The sequence below is a fragment of the Prionailurus viverrinus genome, chromosome D1 (genome assembly GCF_022837055.1).
Source record: "Prionailurus viverrinus isolate Anna chromosome D1, UM_Priviv_1.0, whole genome shotgun sequence".
NCBI classification, from domain to species: domain Eukaryota; kingdom Metazoa; phylum Chordata; class Mammalia; order Carnivora; family Felidae; genus Prionailurus; species Prionailurus viverrinus.
The window spans coordinates 15,791,714-15,811,883 of record NC_062570.1 but is presented as its reverse complement, the minus strand read 5'-3'; the positions used below and the strand labels follow the sequence as shown (position 1 = coordinate 15,811,883).

Sequence of the window (20,170 nt, the reverse complement as noted above, 5' to 3'; positions counted from 1 at the left end):
CCTCCCTCCCTTTGTCCTTCCTTCCTTTCTTCCTTCCTTCCCTCCCTCCCTTCTTCTTTCCCTCCTGCCTTTCTTCTTTTCTTTTCTTTTCTTTTCTTTTCTTTTTTCTTTTCTTTTCTCTTCTCTTCTTTTCTTTCTTTCTTTCTTTCTTTCTTTCTTTCTTTCTTTCTTTCTTCTTTTTTAATTTACATCCAAGTTAGTTAGCATATAGTATAATAATGATTTCAGGAGTAGAATCCAGTGACTCATCCCCTGTGTATAACACCCGGTGCTCATCCCAACAAGTGTCCTCCTTAATGCCCCTTACCCATTTAGCCCGTCCCCCTACCCAACACCCCTCCAGCAACCCTTACTGTGTTCTCTTTATTTAAGAGTCTTTTATGTTTTGTCCCCTGCTTGTTTTTATATTAGTTTATATTATTTTTGCTTCCCTTCCCTTACGTTCATCGGTTTTGTATCTTAAATTCCACGTATGAGTGAAATCATAGGAGGTTTGTCTTTCTCTAATTTCACCTAGCATAATACCCTCCAGTTCCATCCACGTAGTTGCAAATGGCAAGATTTCATTCTTTTGACTGCCAAATAATATTCCTTTATATGTGTATGTATATGTGTGTGTATATATTACACACCTATATATACGTATATATATGTACATATGTGTGTGTGTATATGTATATGTACACACACATATACATATACATACATTCATATATCTATCGATGGACACTTGGGCTCTGTCCATGCTTTGGCTATTGTCGATAGTGCTCCTATAAACATTGGGGAGCACGTGCCCTTTTGAAACAGCACACCCGTATCCCTTGGATAAATACCTAATGACACTTCTCACTTTCTAATATACTGTTCTATCACCTATCTGTCTGTCTGTCTGTCTATCTATTCATCTATTATCTATCTACTATCTATCTACCATAGATATCTGTTTGTCTATAATCTATCTATCTACCTATCATCATCATTTATCTGTTTGTTTATTTTTATCCCCATACTAGTGCCATGGCGCGGGGTACTTGCCCGCTCTGTTCTCCACGTCCGCAGCCCCCAGCGCAGTGCCAGGCTCCTAAGAGGCACCGAAATGTTTGTCGGGTAACCGAGTGGAGGATGGGTGAGTCGCATTGTTGTAAAGATGCGTTACCCACGTTACTGTATGTAAAGCGTTCGGCAGGGTCGCCAGCACCTTGTTATTATTGCCGCTGCTGTTTGTTGGATGGGAGTTGTGCAGATCCCTCAGCCTCTCCGGCTGTCTCTCCATCTGTAAAACCAGCAGCTCGAATCACTGGATGGTCCCTGGGCTTCCTTCAGTCTGTAAAAAGTCTGCAGTTCCAGCACCTTCGTGCCCCCAGATGCTCAGCCACGGAAGTTCTTCCCAAAGCCCACCTGAAACTTCTCAGTAGCAGCCCTGCTGGGCTTGGGGGTGCTGAGCACCCCTTGGGAGGCAGCTCTTCCTCTGTTTCTTTTGACAGATCAGCACGGGGCGCAGCTGGGAGACCGTGAGTCAGCTCACTACTTCTTAGAACGGTTTCCATTCAGATACTTCTGTGTTTTATTTTAACTGGCTTTTGACGTGCTGTTTCATAACGTTTTATTGTGTTCAATAGAGGCGATTCGTTATGTGCATAATTAGAAGCCGTTTGATTTTAACTTCTTTGGTAAGAGTTTTCACGGAGCAAAAGTTCGGCAAATGAAAATTTTGCCGCACCGGGTGCCTTGATTTGGGGTTTTGGACACATGGTCCTTGGAGGTGAAGGTTGACACTACCCTGTCCTGGGTGGGGCTCTGGTCCCTGTCCTTGGACGTTCCCTACAGGAACAGGGTCATACACCTCAGAGGGCCCGGGAGCATCTGTTGTAGGGGCTCAGGTTGCCAGGACTAAGACAGCCTTCACAGGGCCTGGACCTTTTCTCTCAGAATCCCCCTCTGAAAGAAGCATCCTGGAACCCCTTGTTTCCTCATAGCTGACTCTGTGGGGGAAGTTTGAGAGGTAAAGCCAGCTTCACACTCCTGGAATTTGGTATTTGGTATTCACTGAGTAACTGGGATGGCCTCGGAGGAGGGGAGAGGGACAGGTCTGGCCAGTTCTGTGGTGTTGTTTATACTTGAGATTACCTCACAGGTCCCAACCCGCTTCCCCGCCCCATCTGGTGGGGGCTGGCCCTCAGCCTGCCAGCCCCCTTTTGCCCACATGCCGGGGAAGCCAGGGGCCAACATGGATCTCCCTGTGGACATCAGCTGAGTCTGGAAGCCTCACCCCTCAGGAGACGATGGAAAGGGACAGCAGCCGGGTGAGTGTCCCCGGGCCTTGGGCCAGAACTTCCCGGCGGTGAGGAAGCAGGGACAGGGCTGGGAGGTAGGTGGGGCGCCACCTGTATGCCTCTGGTTTGGGGGCAGATTGAGTGTGGTTTTCCTCATTTGAAGCTACTTGGGATTGAGACTGTTTGGCCTCCTTTTATCCTGGTTTCTAGGAGGGGCCCCTGGGAGGAGCGGACGGGATTTGGGATCTGCTCAGGAAGCACCCCCGGGCTGTGTGCCTGAAGTTTGGGCTCCTGCTCTGTGTCCTGGGAGCACCCTGGCCAGGGCATTAATGCTGTTAGATCATCACTTTTGCTGGTTTGAGAAATCCCTGAACCTTGGCCTTCTAACTGGATTTCGGCGTTATCCTGGCCAACCCCCTCACTAGACTCCTAAGCCATCCTAGAAAAAGTGACTTTCTATGAGTATTTGGGACCTTCAAGGAGACTTGTCATTATCCCTTGGTTACTTTCAGGCTTCGTAACATCCATGCTTGGAAAGGGCTTCCTTATGTCTAACCATAATTCCTTCTGCTACAACTCAGGTTCCTTACCTCTTCTTCTGTTCTTGTTGGTGGTAGAGAGCGGCTAGAATGTCGTCTGTGGAAAAGCCAGTTATATACACGTGAAGGCGTCCGGAGATTTTGTTCCACTGTGCCTCAGCTCTCTTTCCTCGAGGGACGTACTTCTTGTGCTGTAATTCCTCCTTAGGTCTTGCTTTCTCCTCCTCTCCACCTTCTTTTTTTCTTTACCGATGTCCTCTTCTACCGACGTAGTAGAATCGGAGACTCTGGGAAGGATGGGGCAGCTCTGGGTTTGAGAAGGATCAGCTCAGCCTACATTCTGGCTTATAGTTGACTTGTGGGCCATTCTGAACCCAAGATACGTTTCTGCAACTTTCACTGTCACCTTTTCCGCCATTCTTCCAGCCCCCCTCTTGACTTTTCTTTCCCGTGCCTCCCTTTTGACTTCTGCACTGTTCTCCTTGGTTCCTGTCTCCACCTCACCAAGGTCACTGGGTCCCGGGCGTCTCGGGTCACTGGAGCCTCTTGTGAGCAGTAAGGGCAACGCATAGGGCAGAATGGAGTCTTGTCTGAGGTGTGGGGAAGGTGAACCCACAGTTACAGCCATGGGGCATGTTTGTTGGTGACTTTCTGGGAGCCTGCCCTCGATGATCCCTAAATACAGAGGATGAGAAGGGCTGATTTGTCTGAAGGAGGGTAGGGCCAGTCCCCGGGCAGGGTCATAGGGGTGACCTCTGCTTATGACGCTCATCTTTCCAGAGGTAGGGACCAACATGGAAGGTCACTGGAGGGGCACAGTGGCGAGAATAGACTTTTCCTTCCCGATGGAAGAGGTTTTAAGAGGTGTTGTAGGTGCCCTGTTCATTGTGGGAGCCTGTCCTAGCTTACTTTGGAATGAAAGAATTGGACCACTCTTCCCTCATTTAAGGTGCTTAAAGCCACCCCCTTGTTTAGGGTAGAACCTCCAAGATAGTGAGCTTGAGGTGGGGAGCAGGGGGAGCTCCCGGGGGCTCTTAATCTTATCTGCAGCAGATTATTTCACATCGATTAGTTCAATAGGAGCAGACTGGGAGAAACTGGTTGGCTAAGTCCGTGCCTTCTCTCGGAGGGCTTCACCACAGGGAGATGGACGTTGCGGCTTTTGTCCTTCAGCTCCTTAAAGTAGTGAGGCAGATGATGGCCAACGGACGTGAGCCTGATGAAGTTCCTGTGCATGTCGGTTGGGTCTTCAGGGGGACCTTGGACAGGAGGTAGAGAAGGCTCACAGCCTCTCTGTCTTCAGAGGAGGCGCTTCCTCCTCGGTATCATCATCCTCTAGGGGCTAGTCCTGACTCCCCTAACAACGTGTACAAATATCTCTTCTCCGGGCCTCAGGTTTTCCACCCACCAAAGAAGAGGGTTGGACAAATGCTTCCTCCCCCTCCCTCTGGCCCCTTTCTGGCTCCGTGACGGTCTTTGGAATTATACAGAATGGGGTCGGAGGTGCACCACACTGGATATGTGCATTTGTTCTTGAACAATAGTGTGTGTTTTGTGGTTTTTTTCCAAAAGGTGTCACATTCTTCATGCTTACAGAAGTGCAATGCTTATTACAGAAAGCCGAATGGACCCGTTGCTAAAACAATAAGACGGTGTAGACGGGTCTTCTTCAAATAGACCAGGTTCTCAGCCAATCAGTCCAAGACCACAGATGCTGTGGACTCGAGAGCAGCTGGTGGTCCCAGGTCGGGTCCAGGATGAGGTACCCTCCCCTCAGGGGGCTGGGCAGGCTCCTAAGACGGAAGGCCAATAGGCTCCGGTCACCGTGCCATCAACCCCATAGTGCAGGCTCCCCCCGGACCCTTGGCGCCTGCTCTTTGCCCTTCTAGGCATGCTGCCCTCCCCTGAGACCTCTGTGTTCCATGTTATCATTGGTGCTGAGCAGCCTTTCACCTGGGCCTGTCCCACCTGCCCCTCCCCCCCTCCCCGCCCCCGCATTGTCCCTGTGACTTGGCAAATGTGAACGAGAATGTGTGGGAGTGTGTGTATGGGGCTGCAGGTTGGGGTGCTGGGCGGGAAGGCCGACTGATGTAACAATAGCCACTTAGCTTAAGTGTGTTGTTTTGGCAAAACAGCTTCCTCTTGGTACAGCAACAGCGGGGTGGACTGTGCCCAGCCAGGCAGGCAGGCAGGGTGCTGCAGGGAGGGGTGAGGGAAGCCGGCACAGGGAGCCCGGGGCTTTGGCAGGACCTTGGCAGGACCATGTGGAGTGTGCCTCCTCTGATAGGACCATCGGAGAGCCTCCGTTAAGTACCAGCCCTGAACTGTGTCACCACCCCAGCATTGGCGTGGGAGGGAAAGGGGGGGAAACTGAGGCCACCAGCCCCTGGGCAATCAAATATTAGTGGCTTGGCAGTAACGGGCCCTCGATGTTCTTTAAAGTCTTGATGAGGGGCGCCTGGGTGGCGCAGTCGGTTAAGCGTCCGACTTCAGCCAGGTCACGATCTCGCGGTCCGTGAGTTCGAGCCCCGCATCGGGCTCTGGGCTGATGGCTCAGAGCCTGGAGCCTGTTTCCGATTCTGTGTCTCCCTCTCTCTCTGCCGCTCCCCCGTTCATGCTCTGTCTCTCTCTGTCCCCAAAATAAATAAACGTTGAAAAAAAAATTAAAAACAAAAATAAAGTCTTGATGAATGAACACATGCATGAATGAATAAACTAATGAATGGACAAGAAGGTGTTTTGATTCTGGTCTAACGGGGATCTCCGAGGCTTTTTCATGAGGCCCCGTAAATTAGAAGGCACTTTAATGCTCACCCAGGCCGGTCATTTTCAAGTTCTTTGTAGCCGCAGCCTCTTTGGTTCAAATGAAATCGTATGTGGGGCCCATTGTACAAACTGCAAAGTGGGTCTCCTCTGTTTGAAGTGGGGTGAAGGACCCCAAACCCTTTCCCTCCTACAATGGTCACTGAGACATCTCCACGGAACCTCTAATGCTCCGGGAACACTGCTTGAAAACAGCTGACCGTCTGCTCCCTTCATTTGCTAGATCGGGAGCTGAGACTCCGAGAGGGATGCCGCTGTCCTTTAGGTCATGTGGATATGGGAGCAGAGCAAGCCTCCCCTGGGTCTTCCAAGCCTGGGACAAGGGATGCCTCCACTCGGCTTCTTAGTCTGGAGCCCAGTGTGATGCCAGGGGTTCCCCAGTTTGGAAGGAGGTGCTGGCGAATCTGCCTGTGCTCTGAGGGGAGCCTGTATTTGTGGGATTTCTCCGGGTTCAGGGAGAGGGGGCAGTGGGACAGAGCCCTGTGTACCTGGAGGAACAACAAAGCCCGGGTTGAGCAGTGAGGATGGGGAAGAAGCATGATCCGCTCCGTCCCAGTTCAGACCGGTTCCTTGGAGACCAGTTCAGTCCGGTCCAGTCCACAGTAGAATGGGTTCAGGCCTCCCCCGCCGTGGCCCAGGGGCTCCCCAGCCTCCCAACAGGCCAGGGGGCCTTTTAGCTTCCTTGTACCTTTCAGTGCCTCCCGTAGGGACTGGGGGCATCTCTCCCTGCCTAGCCCAGGCTGGGGGCCTGCCTATGCCTCCCACTCTGAACATGCTTGATACTCACTGTGAGAGAGAAGCTCTCATGGGGCCTCAGTCTGGTGAGGAGTCCTTCCCCATCGGAGCCTGGTAAGGGGCGGTGGGAAAGCACAGTGATGTGCAGCAGCCGAAGAACGGGAGCCAGAAGGTTAGGGTTCGGGTCCCGGCACCACCCCTGACTGGCTGTATAACCTTAGACGAATCCCATTGCCTTTCTGGGCCTTCATCACCTTCTCAAGTGAGGTGATGCAGGCTGTATGAAGGGATGGCCCAGGGCAGAGGAGGGAGGCCCCACCAGCTTGGGCTGGACTCGAACGGGCCCTGACGGACCTGGCCTTGGGTCACGAGGTCATGTTATCATTGCTGCCTGCCGCCCAGGTGGACACTCTTCGGGTCTCGAGGGAACCCTTTCCTAGGCTCTTCTCCCTGGCATTGCCGGCTGGGCCTGCAGGAGACCCAGAGAGGTCAAAGGCGGGACCGCTCGGGCTCTTGTTCACTCACTGCCATCCCCCACCAGGTCAGGGCCCACGGGACAGAGACTGCCACCAGAAACCATACCTGGGGTGGGGAATCTGCCCCTGGAAGCTGTGGAATAGAGGGCCGCAGACTAGGTGCAAGGGGCCCTGGGTTTTGGTCCCTATTCTGCTGTAAGAGGTACCTAAGTGACTCTGGGGAGAGCACACAAATGTTTCAGGCTTCTACTTCCTTGACTGTAAAGTGGGAATAATAATTCTTATTGACTTCTGTTCAGGAAAGTGCTTGGAAAGAACCCCAGAGCTGGGGACTGCTCTTCTCAGCCCTCTCCCTGGCCTGTTGCTCGCTGCCTTCCCGTGGATCCCTGCTCCGCCGGCCTTCAGGCCAGGCCACCTCATGCCCCAGGACACCCCCAGGGGTCTGTTGTGAGTAGGGAGCCCTGGGGACTGCAGAGGCCCAGGCAGGTGGTGGCGGCGACAGCCTGGGGTATAGGCCCGGTCTGTGACAAAGTGAGGGCTCACGACTGTATTACCCCAGGGGCTCACTTCAGAGAGCACCCTAGGGGGAGGAGGGCGGGGAGAGGCAGGGCCAGGGAAGAGTGGCTGGCAGTGCTCGGCCAGGGAAACGGTCCAGAGTCGGCCACGCTCTGGCTGCGCCCTGTCCATCTGCCCTGCGTGCGGGCTGGGGAGAGCCTGGAGTCGGCCATCTGCGTTCCATTCTGGGTCTTCTGCTCACTGGCGAAGGCCAGGATTGGGCCGGTTCTGGTCCCGGCTCAGCCCCTTGTATCTTGGGACTTCGGGCAAGAAGCCTCCTCTCTCCCTCTCCCCCACCTACTCCAGGCATCTGCTCTGAGGGTGAGGCCAGGCCACCAGGAGGGAGGCTGGATGCCAGCAGTTGCTCTCCAGGAACTGAGGAAAGGAAATGAGTTGCTGCTGTCGCAGGTTAGACAGCAGGAAGAACTTCCAGCAGGGTGGGGCGGCAGGCCGTGAAATGGGTAAAGAAGGGTGGCGGTGGAATCTTCTATTCCAGTGGCCCCTGGAGACCTCTTCCCAGCCTCCTGTGATGGTCCGGGTTGAGGTTCGGAGTCAGGGAGGTAGAGCGGACAGCCTCCCTGTGGAGGCTGCTTTCCTCGGGTCTTGGGGCTGTCTGTCCACCCTGCTGTCCCTGCTGGGGTTCACGTTCCCCACACGGCAACTCTCCTGTGGGGCTGGGGCTCAGGCCTCTTCTCTTGCCCTGGTCTTCGGGGCCCGAGACTCTGTTCGTGCCTCCCCCCGGCTCTGGCGCCAGAGGGCTTGCTCTCCGGAGGCCAGGACTCCCAGGATCCCCAGCTCTTTCTTGGATATTGCCCTGTCAATCCCCACACGCCTACTCCCCAGCCCTGGGCAGACTTTGTGCTGGGTTGAGGCTCAGAGTCAGCGGCTTTAGAGTCTGGCCGGGGACTACTCACCCCCTTGATTAGTCCCATTTCACATGCCCCAGCTCTCTCTGGACTCCGAGAAGAGGGACCCATGGGAGTCTCCTGCCTAGACCCTCGCTTGCCTGCTCAGGGGCTCTTCTGGCTGCCTCCTGTGCGCCAAGGCCGTGGGTGGGCACGCTGGGACCTACCGTGCAGGTGGAACATTGGGGAGAAGGTTGAGCAAGGCTCAGGAGGTCCCCCCCTCCCCGTTGCCTTTCTGGATGCTCCAGGCTTCCCGCTGTGCCTGCCCCCCGCCAGCTACCCCTCTGGTCTCATTCCCTCCCCCCAGCCTTCCCATCATCCCCCTCTGGGCCTCCACCTGCTGTTCCTGCCATGGTGATGTGGTACCGGGACCAGGGCCCCGGGGTCCTGCTCAGGTGGGGACAACCTGAACTCTTGAATGAGAATCAGAGGCTTATGATAAGTCCCTGCAAGCCCACCAATCAGTTCAGCGGCTTTGGGCATGCTCTCTAGTCCCCTGCACCCAGTTTCCTCACGTATTAACTGGGGATCGTGGTTCCTGCCCAGTTGCTAGCAAGGCCCTGTGAGAATCACATAAAATAATGAGTGTGGAAGCTTTTTGCACATCGTAAGCCTCAAGGAAGGGAAGGAAGTCACTGGGGACACTCGTGATACTGTAGACTCTACCTGCTCTTAGTAGGTCTGGCCGGGACCCCAGCCCTGTCACTTACCTGAGATGTGAGTTTGGGCATCTTCTTAACCTTTCCGGACCGCGGTTTCAAGATCTGTTAAATGGGGCTCACACTATCAGCTGTGAAGAGCTTTGATGAGGTTGAGATGGGATCCAGTTAAGTTCCTAACAGGCTGCCACATTTGTTGTGGTGTGCCACACATTTATAGACCAGGTTCTTTCATGTGTATCCTGCGGTGATCTGGGGGAAGGAGGCGAGATCGGTCCCATCTTACCCGTGTGGAGATAGACTGAAGTGTTCACTTACTTGCCCAAGGCAGCCCGTTCGGGAATGGATGCAGTCATATTTGAGCACACATTTTTTCTATTTCAAGTCCGTTGTCTTCAACAAACAGACACCCACTGTCACAGCTGATGGTCCCCAAGTCCTTACTTTCCATATGGCGTCTATAACAAACAACGCTGTGAAGCAGGGTCATTGGCTCACCTTACAAATACGGAATCTGAGGTACAAAGAGGTTAAGTCACTGGCCCGGAGTCACTTGCTGGCGTGGGGAGTGCTTGATGACTGGCAGACTGTCTCTCCTGTCCCCTGGCTCCCCCAGGTCCTGGCAAGTGCGGCACCCACCCGCGATTCGTGCCAGAAAGAAGTTCCACAAGACTGAGATCCCTGTGGAACCACCAGCCCCACTTCCAGGCTCCCCATGGTGCTCCCAGCCCTGCAAGGGCCCAGCTCCCAGTTCTCAGGCCACGTCCCAAGTGCAGAATGAGTGCCCTGTATACAGGTGCAGGGAGAAGACTGTGCCGGGGCTCTTGCTGCTGACTCGAGAAGGCAGGGGAGCTCAGACATAGGCAGGCTTGGGGCAGAATCCCGACTGTGTGGTTCTGGCCAGTCTGAGCTCTGGGCGTTGGTTTCCTTATCTGTCAAATGGGCTTCTAAAAACACCAAACTCTCTGGGGACGATGGAGTGAGGACCTCACGAGCTCACAGACATGGAAGCTTTTTGTAGATTGTGAAGTGCTTTACATCGTGACCTAATTATTTTATTGTCGCACGTAATGGAAATTGGACCCCAAGGGTAGGGACGGCTTATTGTGTGAGCACAGCAGGGAAGGAAGCCTGGCAGGCCAGATGAGCTGCCCAGTGCCAGGGTCCCGGGCAGGGGCTAAGGCTTAGGCCACCACTGGTGGGAGGCACGGGGCTCTAAACAGTCTGGGTCGTAGGAGGGCCTTCGTCTGGCCTTTATCTCCCTAAGATGAGCTCCCGCCACCTTCGGCCCTTTGGTCATGCCTCGTGGCTGTTGACGTTCATCCAGGTGGGTGCTGTGTGGGCCAAGGCGAAGGCAGAGAGAAATGGTCATTTCCTGCCCAGCCCCCATGTGCCAGATACAGGCAAGACATTTTCTATTTTATCTCACTGAATCCTCAGCATCATTAGTCCTATCCTACAGACTAAGAGAAAGAAAGGTTCAGTGGCTTGCCCAAAGTCACGCTGCTGGCTGCAGGATCGAGACCCGGGTCTGCCTGCCTCCGAAGCCATCGGCTGTCAGCTGACGCATGCTGTGTTTTCAACACATCCTCAGCGCCTCTCCTTGCCCCCTCCCCCACCCCAAGTCCTGTTCCCCTTGGAGCGTCTAGGGGCTCACCTGTCTTCATTTTATGGAAGTCTAGCGTCTGAATCCGAGCTCTGGTTCAGCGGTGTCGGCTGCAGCCCATCTTCGGGTCCCTGAACACGTACAAGTGTGTCCCTGCTCAGCTGGCGGGGCCACCTGGGTCCACGTGTATTTACCCACATCCATTAATTAACCCCAGTAACTCCCTGGGATAATGGCTCCTGGTCCCTGCCCGCGGGAAGCCCGAATGTGGTCAGGGACTGGAGATTCCTTCTTGAATTCATCTCGCAGCCTCGAGAACAATGAGGAAGTGACCAAACCAATTACCTCTGACTCTTAGAAAAGGGAGTTTTAAAAAAGGAAAACAAGAAGCCCCCCGCGTGGTGGAGGTGATGGTGTTGCCTTGGGCCGATGTGCTAACGAGGAGGACTTTTTCTTAACTGGTTTGCTTACTAATGACAAATGTTAAGCATGGTGGCAGGTGAGGGTTGCGAACAGGTCCCAGCGGTCCCAAGCCTGTCCCCTCCACACAGCCCTGCCGACTGTGCCCCCCCCCCCCCCCCGCCCCCTGCCACTCCTTCTCCTGGGCTGCCTTTCTGAGCAGCCCAGTCAGTGCTCAGCAGAACTTGGGACGAGGGGCAGGTGCGGTCCCTGCGCCAGGTCAATTCCCAGCTCCCCCTGCTGCCCCTGGGGACTTCCGGAGGGGGCTTAAGAGGTAGAGACGGTGGGGCGCCTGGGTGGCGCAGTCGGTTAAGCGTCCGACTTCAGCCAGGTCACGATCTCGAGGTCTGTGAGTTCGAGCCCCGCGTCAGGCTCTGGGCTGACGGCTCAGAGCCTGGAGCCTGCTTCCGATTCTGTCTGTCTCCCTCTCTCTCTGCCCCTCCCCCATTCATGCTGTCTCTCTCTGTCTTAAAAATAAATAAACGTTGAAAAAAAAAAAAAGAGGTAGAGACGGTACAAGGGGCCTGAGGGAGGTGACAGGGACCGGGGGCCCTGCAGGACTGCCCACCCGCTCCCTCTTAGATTTAGAGCACCCCAGAGGCTCCGCTTTCCAGGAAGGAACAGGCCCCACATTCACGGATGGCCTCCTAAGACCAGCTGCTGCACTGTCACCCTCGTCCCTCCTCAGAGAGGCAGGAGAGTCGGGTTGGCCACCGAGCCTGACTCTCTGGACTCCCCCTCTGGCCCTGCCACTCGCCAGCTATGACGGCATGATCACATTGCTTAGCGTCTCTGCTTCTGTTTCCCTTGTGCAAAATGGGGGTGACGGGGCTGTTGTGAGGGTGAAGTGAGTGAATACATCTAAAGCTCTGAGAGCGCGGGCAGTCCCCTGTCCCCGTCCGTTAGAGCAGACGACTCCAGCGGCAGCTGCGTAGGGTTGAGGATCTTGTGCAAGAGGGATAGACTCCTACCCCAGCCCGTGCCTTCTTCTGGCTTTGCCTCTCCCGTTTCCCTGACGCGCTGCTGAATCGGTACATGTGCGCCCACGCGAGTGCGTGTGGGTGCAGGTGCATGAGTGAAAGAGAATTCTGGGGTCACTGAAAATGGTGGGCTGCAAGGCAGGCCAGGGTTTTCCCTTGAGTGAGTGCTTTCCACACTCTTCAATGACAGCTTGTAGTAAGAACGTGGTTTTCTCAATCTGGGGCCCACAAAAGACAGGGGCAGGGTGTGGGGTGAGAGAAGTGAAGAGGGGCCGAAAGAGTGATTACTTCCCCCATCGGGGACCACACCTCCCTGAGCGACTCTCAGAGCGAGGGTCCCTATACCCAGGTAGCCAAAGCAAGGGTCCCCAAGCCCCAAGCGGATGGCCCAGGGCCCTCTGCCCGCTCCGTAGATTCCCGTGATGGGAGAGGGGTGTAGGGAGCTGGGGAGAGTAGGGTTTTTGAACTTGCACTCCATCCTGAGATACTCTTCTTCTCAGATGCTTCCCTGCCAGGGGGCGGTGGGGCGGGGGGCGGGGGTGGGGGGAGTTGCTCAACCCCTGGCCACTTGCCCTGGGGCATTTATCTGCTGGCTTAGCAGGGCTGACAGCTGGGGAGTAGCTTCTCAGGGGAGTAGCCTGAGGGATGCCCTTCATTCTGGTTTCAGAATGCTTCCCCCGCACGGACGTCTCCAGCCCGGGCATCCCCTTCCAGGTCAGCATCCGGCAGGTCATTGTCCGCCAGGTCAGCCTCCACGGCCTCCTCTCCGACGAGAGTGTACCTTGTTAGAGCAACACCAGTGGGGGCCGTGCCCATCCGGGCATCTCCTGCCAGGTCGGCCCCAGCCACCAGGGAGAGCCCAGGTAAGGGGGACGCTGCGGGGAAGGCAAGAGCACAGGGAAGGAGTCGGTGGGTGGGGAGGAGGGGGGAACAGTCAGACGTGGGCAGGGGCGGCCCGGGGAGGTAGGGGCCGAAAGGAGCCATCCCATGCAAGCCCGAGACCGTGGAAAATTGTGGCCAGCGGGGTAGGGGAGAAGAAACCAGGTCCAACGAAGCAGCTGTAACTTTGGGGGCCGGGCAGCCTGGGTCAGAGGACAGATTTGGAGAGCTGGGGTTAGAGAGCCCGGTTAGAGACTGGGGTTCTTTCCTCAGGCTGCCCCGTGGGTCTGCCGGGAGGCCAGGGTCTGCCCTAGAGCAGGGTCCTGATCACGGGTCCATCTGTGGTAGAGGAGGAAAGGGAGAGATTCTGACCAGGTAGGCGCTCTCACACCCCAACTCTCCAAACTGGCTTCTGTGGTTCAGGTGCTGGATGGAAGTCACAGCGGCCAGATGGGCCTTGGGGCTGGCTCTGCCCCTAACAGAACAGTGTTCCTGCCCATCCTTACGCTGCCCTCCTCCTATCCTAGACTTCGGCCTGTCCCCACCACCACAATACAGACTGGCCCGGAGAATTGTCCCTATTTGGGGTCCCTTTCACAGTCTTGCCCTCCTCAAGGGCTGGTGAGGGACCCTCGGGTCGTGGCCTCTGGAATCAGACACACTTCATTTGAATCCCTGCTCTGCCATTCACTAGCCAAGTAACCTTGAGCAAGTTCTTTACCTTTTTGTGAACCCCAGTTTCCCCGCCTCTAAAATGAGCCTGGTAACGCGCAGCTCACACGGGAGCCTTGAGAATTACATGAGAGAACGCTTGCAAATGCCTGGCTGGCCCGTAGTAGGTGCTCAGTGAAAGGGAGCTGCAGGTACCGGTGAGGTGGCGTCACATTCTGGAGTGCAGGGGTCCTAATGGGGCCCTCCCAGGCCAGCCTGCTTCCTCCTCCCTCCTCCGCTCCACCGGACCCCTCTCAACAGCCTTACCCTCCCCTGCTCCTGCCCTGTCCCTAGGTGTCAGCTTGCCCAAGTTCACCTGGCAGGAGGGCCAGAAGCGGCTGCCACTCATCGGATGTATCCTCCTCCTCATCGCCCTCGTGGTGTCGCTCATCATCCTCTGTGAGTTTCACGGAGGGAGCAGGGGCGGGCTCTGGTCATGGCAGGCTGGAGTGGGGTCCCCGGATGGGGGTGCGGCGTGGGGAGTCCTGAGTGGGGAACGCACACTCGCTGGCTCCTGTGCCCCCTGGAGACACTCCTGCAAATGGCCTTGGACCACAGGGCCTGCAGGCCCCTTTGAGGACACGGGGTGAAGGGGAACCGGGCTCGGGCTTCGTCTGTGCTACTTCCTGGGCATCTTGCCCGGGAGAGTGAACCACTCTGAGCTCAGCTTCTGCATCTTCGGATGGGGTTAAATTCATTCAGTTCGTTTGACTTCCTCTGTGCCCTGTCCACGCTCATAAAGACTTCACTGGGTTATAGGGAATAAATAAGATGAGGGCACGAAACCTAAACGTGCTCATTACTTTTTTAAAAACTAAAAAAACAAACAAACAAAACAAAACAGAGTAGAGAAAGTCAGGCATTTTCAGACAATGAGATAAAGTGCTCAGGGGCTTAGGCTTCCTTAACCTCCCCACCCCCCAAAATACCCCACACATGTACTTTAGAAAAGATACCCAGGACAGGGTCTGGGGCTCTCTGCTGGGGAGCCCACCGTGGGCCCAGCACAGCGTGGGACCTTAGGAGGGAGCACACATCAGGCTACACTGTCCTCAGGGCGATCACAGTCTTCTGAGGGACATAGCTGGAAAATTAAGGTCACATGTGACCGTCAGGAACAGGTGACAGCTGCGTGGGCTGGGACGGTAGAGGCCAGCTCACGAAGGGTCAGGTGACGGCCTGGAAGATGGGAGGGCACGTTGACAGGGGATCTGAGCAGGATAAGCAGCTGCAGGAAACATAGGGGGCAGGTGGGCAAGGTCGGCGTGGGGAGAGGGAAGGGACCCACTTAGCCAGAGAGGGAAAAATACTATTTGGGGCCGTGGGGGCCGTCTGGGTATGGCTGGGCCCCACTGTAGAGAGCTTGAAATGCCAGGCCGGGGGTTAGGCTTCTGTTAAAGAGGCAGCACATGTGGTGAGGAGCCGGCTGGACCACTGCACGGAAACACGGGCTGGCCAGGCTGCTCCAGGAAGGAGATGACGCAGGGGGAGCTAGTGTGTTGGTTAAGGGCATGCCCCGCCCCCCCCCCGCCCACCATAACATCCGGGCTCTGCCACTTACCAGCTGTGCGACCACAGCAAATGGATTAACTTCAAGCCTCAGTGTCCCCACATGCTTGACAAGGTGGCGGCGTCACTGTCACGACTCACATAAAGGTCTCAGCCCGGTGCCTGCCACATGGTGTCCATGTGAACCTCCAGCCAGGACTTGCTGTCCCTCCCACACAGGGCAGTGCTCCGGGGAACCCCCCGGCCATCCTCTGAGAGGGGAATGACCCCTGAAGGGATGAGATGGCATCCAAGGGCCCCCCCCCGCCGGATAGTCTTATAGTCATGGTGTGGTTTCACAACGTTTCTTGAAGTCCCCTGACTGTCAAGGTGGCCCCTCCATTCAGAGGGGGACTGACCCGGGTTCCCGGGAGCCTCAGTGCCCAGGGCGTGGGAGGGGGAAGACCAGGGCACAGAGAGGAAGGGCAAGTCCAAAACATTAGGTGGCATTGGTGCCGGGGTCTGGAAGGAGCAGACACACAAGGGTGACCTTCACCTTGGGTAACTGAGCGCGTGGTAGGGTCAGTGGGGGAAGCAGGGGGTCAGGCTGAGGAGCAGATTGAAGACGAGGGGCAGGGTGAGGAGCTAGAACTCGGGTTTCTTGGGCACTCGAGGGAGGCTGTCTCCAGGCAGGAGGGATGGGACTCCCAGTTTGAGAAGAGGTTGGTGTTTGAGACAGAGGGAGTCACGAGGCTGACTTTCACACATGGTTTGTGAAGCTTGTGCATTTGGGAATCAGCCACCTAGAATTTTTCTTTGAATGGAAAGACATTTAAAGGCATAAAGACAAGTAACGGGGCAAGAACTTAGTAAAGGACACATCCCTTGTTTAGGGGAGAAAGAGAAGGAAGAAAATCCAGGAGTTTCTGGGACTAAGGAATGGCCTCGGAGAAGACAGGATGGCTAGTGCTTGCGTGTGGGGACTGTGGAGACAGAAATGTCTCTGCCATGACCCACAGAGCAGAGATGAATGGATGCCAGAAGGGCTCTGAGAGGGGGGCTCTGGGATGCTGGAGGAGGGCTTTCTCTGGTCACCGCTCTGGCCCATGTAGGGCATGGAAGCTTCCAAAGCAGCACCCGCCTCCACGCCTCCATCTCCCTCTCTGTCTCTCTCTTTGTCCCTCCCTCTTTCTTTCTCTCTCTCTCTCTCTCTCTGGGTGGCTGCTTGAGTCTGCCTGGTGCTACCCTGCTTGCAGGAGCTTTCCAGAGCATTCTGGAGCATTCCTGAGCAGCCTTTCTCTCCATACAGATGGGGGAAGAGAGCCCCAGAGTCCAAGAGGGATTGCAGGTCGGTGTCTCAGAACCCCCAGGGCCTCGGGCTGCTTAGCGTCTGGTCTCCCGGGGGCTGGCAGTGACCCGGCTGTCTGCTTCACTGTTTTCCAGTCTACTTCTGGCGGGGCCACACAGGAATCAAGTACAAGGAGCCAGTGGAGAGCTGCCCCATACATGCCGTGCGCTGTGATGGGGTCGTGGACTGTAAGCTGAGAAGTGATGAGCTGGGCTGTGGTAAGGACGCTGGGCACGGGTGCGTGTGTGAGAGGGTGTGAGTGCACACTGCAAACCGCCCATGAGCTTGAATAGGGGGCAGTGGACAGAGAGCCGGAGGACCTGGGCTCTGGTCACAGTAGCCTTGGGTCTGAAACCTGGCTTGGGGTGCTGTGTGACTTAGGCAAGTCACTTACCTTCTCTGGGCTTCAGTTTCTTAATTTGTGAAATGGACGAGATTAGTAGTTCTCAGAATCTGTCTACTCCCGAGTAGCAGACAAAATGAAGCTGCTCTGGCCGGAGGCAGGTGTGGGGTCCAGAGCCCCGTCCACATGCCCCTGCTCTTTGCCCAGCAGGTGACCCCTGACTCGGCACCCCCTGTGGTTTCATAAAGTCAGTTTGTCAACAGCTGGCCTAGATGAGCACAAAGGTCTCTTTGAGCCCTGATCCTCAGTGCTTTCTATGTATATGTATAGCCCCGATGCAGGTGTCTATGTATAGCCCCGTTGTCTATGTCTAGCCCCGATGCAGGTGTCTGTGGGTGCATATCGCCTGTGTGTTTACGCGTATCATTGCCCATAAGCACGTCTCTCTGTGACTGAACACGCAGTCGGATCACAGACCCTATTCCCCTTGTCACTCTCTCGTTCGGGCATGTCACTGCCCTCTTGGGGTGCTGCCTCCTGGCGTTGCTCACCCCGTTTTCCCAGCAGAGGTCCCCTGGGTCCTGTGGCATGGAGGGCTGTCTGCCCTGCCCCAGCCCCTGCCTTGGCTCTGCCTCTACTGAGTGTCTGGGGCTTCTGAGCCCTGGCCAGTGATCATTACCTCCCGGATCTGGCTCCCGGACGTTCCCCAGGCCCCAGCGAGGAGCCTTAGGACAGGAGCATCTCAGAGCCTCACTCAGGACATTCCTCAAGACTTTGGAGCTTCCTGGGTGCTGAAAGCCCGCTCTGCCCTTTTCTTGCCTGGCAGTGAGGTTTGATTGGAACAAGTCTCTGCTTAAAGTCTACTCTGGATCCTCCCATCAGTGGCTTCCCATCTGCAGTGACAGCTGGAACGACTCCTACTCAGAGAAGACGTGCCAGCAGCTGGGTTTCATGAGGTAAACCTCTCCCCAGGGTCCCAGCTTCGGGGATGCCTCGGGCTCTTTGCAGGGGCCTCTCAGGCTCATTGTGGGCACCTTGAAAGGGCACCTGGGTGGCTCAGTCCGCCAAGCGTCCTGTTCTTGATTTTGGCTCGGGTCCCGATCTCGCGGTTTGTGAGTTCGAGCCCCGTGTGGGGCCCTGTGCTGACAGCGCGGGGCCTGCTTGGGATTCTGTCCCTTGCTCTGCCCCTCCCCCACTAGCTTGTACCTGCTCTCTCTCTAAATAGATAAGTAAATAAACATTAAAAAAAGAAGATAAAAAAGATCCTCGAGGACCAGGGATGAGAGCACTAGCTCAGGACACTCTTGAGTTAGGCAGAGACAGTGGCCTCGGGAGCCCAAGCCTGGGGGTAAGTTGTTCCCACGAGGCCAAAGTAATTATTTGTAGATCTGCCGGAGGAGGTCACTCCTGCCCGGTTCTCTGCATCGAAGTGGCCTTGTGTCCAGTGATCGCATTTAATGGTGGCGGTGGCCCTGTGAGGGGGATGGGCTTTGGGGCCTGTCTTGTCTTCTCCTCACGGCTGGGAATTAGGGGCTGGGGCTCTGAGCTACAGCAGTTGTGGCTTGAGCTGGAACTCATCAAAGGGGGAAGGAGGGGCACCTGGGTGGCTCAGTCGGTTAAGCGTCCGACTTCAGCTCAGGTCACGATCTTGCGGTCCGTGAGTTCGAGCCCCGCGTCAGGCTCTGGGCTGATGGCTCAGAGCCTGGAGCCTGCTTCCGATTCTGTGTCTCCCTCTCTCTCTGCCCCTCCCCCGTTCATGCTCTGTCTCTCTCTGTCCCCAAAATAAATAAACATTAAAAAAAAAATTAAAAAAAAAAGGGGGGGGGGAAGGAGACGGGCAGGTGTGGCCAGGTAAAGTCTTAGAATCTTTGGCTCTCAAGATTTCCAACCAAAGCTGATGTTAGTGGGTGGGGCGGGGAGTAGGGTTAGGACAGCCTTCCTGCTTGAAGGGGTTCCCCATCCTTCCCTTATTTGCAGGCCACAGAGCCAACTCCGTCCTCCCTGCTGGTCTGCGCTTTGGGGGGTTCACCAGGGTGTGTGAGGTCGTGGGGAGAAGGGTTTAGGATGTCGCTGAGGACTCTCTGTAGAAAAGCACCTTGAGAAGCGGGGCTCGGAGGCTGGGGCTTAGAACCTGTTCTCTGCCCTCACTTCAGCCTCAGAGTTCTGATCGTCAGAGAGGGACCCAAGGGATCCGGCTGGAAGATAGTACACATCTTTCATCATGGGGTTGTGAGGCCTTATGCAAATCTGAGCCTCCCTGGGGCTTCAGTAGATAGTGGCGTTTATTCAAAGAATGTAATTGAGATTTAATATATGCCAGAGACCGTGTGGCCCCCAGACAAGATCCCTGCCCTTAGAGAATCTCTGGTATGGTGTGGGCAAGAGAGGCTCGAACGAATAACCAAGATACGATGTGACGTGTAATGATAAGGGCAAAGGAGAGGGTGCACCTGGCAGAGAGCAGGGAACGGAGGAGCCCCCAGGGAGAGGAATGGCACGCACTAAGGCCCACTCTCGTACAAGGGGTATCGTGTTCTAGAAGTGCACAGAAGTGCCACACCGATAGTGATCCATGCATTCCCCTCATCCGAATCGCCTGGGGTGCTTGTTAAAATGCACCCCAAAATCAGAATCTGTGGATTGGGGTTTAGAACCTGCTTCATAAATGCCCCGAGGTGATTCCTATAGACACTGTGGTCTGAGATCTGGTAAGCGACTACAAGGTTCTCAGACTTTAATGTACAAACCCATGACGTGGGGATCTTTAAAATGCAGAGTCTGGCCCAGCAGGTCCGGGGTATGGTTGCTGCTGGCCTGTGGATCACAGTTTGGCTAGAGAAGGGCCAGGTCAGTGTTTCTCGAACTTGCATGTGCACCAAAATCACCCGGAGAGCCTGTTAAAAACACGGGGCCAGAGTTCCTGGTTTGGTAGGTCTAGGGTTCAGAGGACCCAGGAATTTGCATTTCTAACAAGTTCCTAGGCGGTGCTGATGCTGCTGTCCGGGATGGGACCACACTTTGAAAACCACTGGGCTGGTGCACAGGGCTAGTGGACAGTGGTGGCCCAATAGTGGGGACTATTGGGCCTTAGCCGCCTCTGGCCTCTCCCAGCAGGACTCTAACACATGCCCGGGGACCGGGAAGGGTGCGGTCTGTCTCAAGGGGGGCTCATTCTTCTTTCCGTCCCCTCCCTTACAGTGCTTACCGGACAACCGAGGTGGCCCACGGGGATCTCACCAGCAGCCTCTCAATCTCCAAATACAACTCTACCCTCCAGGAAAGCCTCTACAGGTGCGGTGGGGCAGGCCAGGCTGCCCGCCTGTGCGCAGGGAAACGGTGGAGCGCTTTGAGTCGGGGACCCCCTCTCCTTTGGCCTTTCTGGGACCCAGCC

At 55.6% G+C, this 20,170-nt stretch overlaps 1 protein-coding gene across 2 annotated transcripts in view; it reads left to right on the top strand.

Moving 5' to 3' along the window:
* Window positions 1-2,105: 2,105 nt before the first annotated feature.
* TMPRSS13 (transmembrane serine protease 13) overlaps window positions 2,106-20,170 on the top strand; it is a 29,050-nt gene continuing 10,985 nt past the window's right edge. The window contains exons 1-7 of one of the 2 annotated variants that reach the window (XM_047877101.1): window positions 2,106-2,303; window positions 12,678-12,873; window positions 13,895-13,999; window positions 16,398-16,436; window positions 16,532-16,654; window positions 17,606-17,735; window positions 19,978-20,070. In XM_047877101.1, the coding sequence (XP_047733057.1) occupies window positions 2,283-2,303; window positions 12,678-12,873; window positions 13,895-13,999; window positions 16,398-16,436; window positions 16,532-16,654; window positions 17,606-17,735; window positions 19,978-20,070 (707 nt within the window). In that variant the 5' untranslated portion in view covers window positions 2,106-2,282. The remainder of the gene's footprint in view (window positions 2,304-12,677; window positions 12,874-13,894; window positions 14,000-16,397; window positions 16,437-16,531; window positions 16,655-17,605; window positions 17,736-19,977; window positions 20,071-20,170) is intronic. The other variant, XM_047877102.1, reaches the window with a different exon arrangement.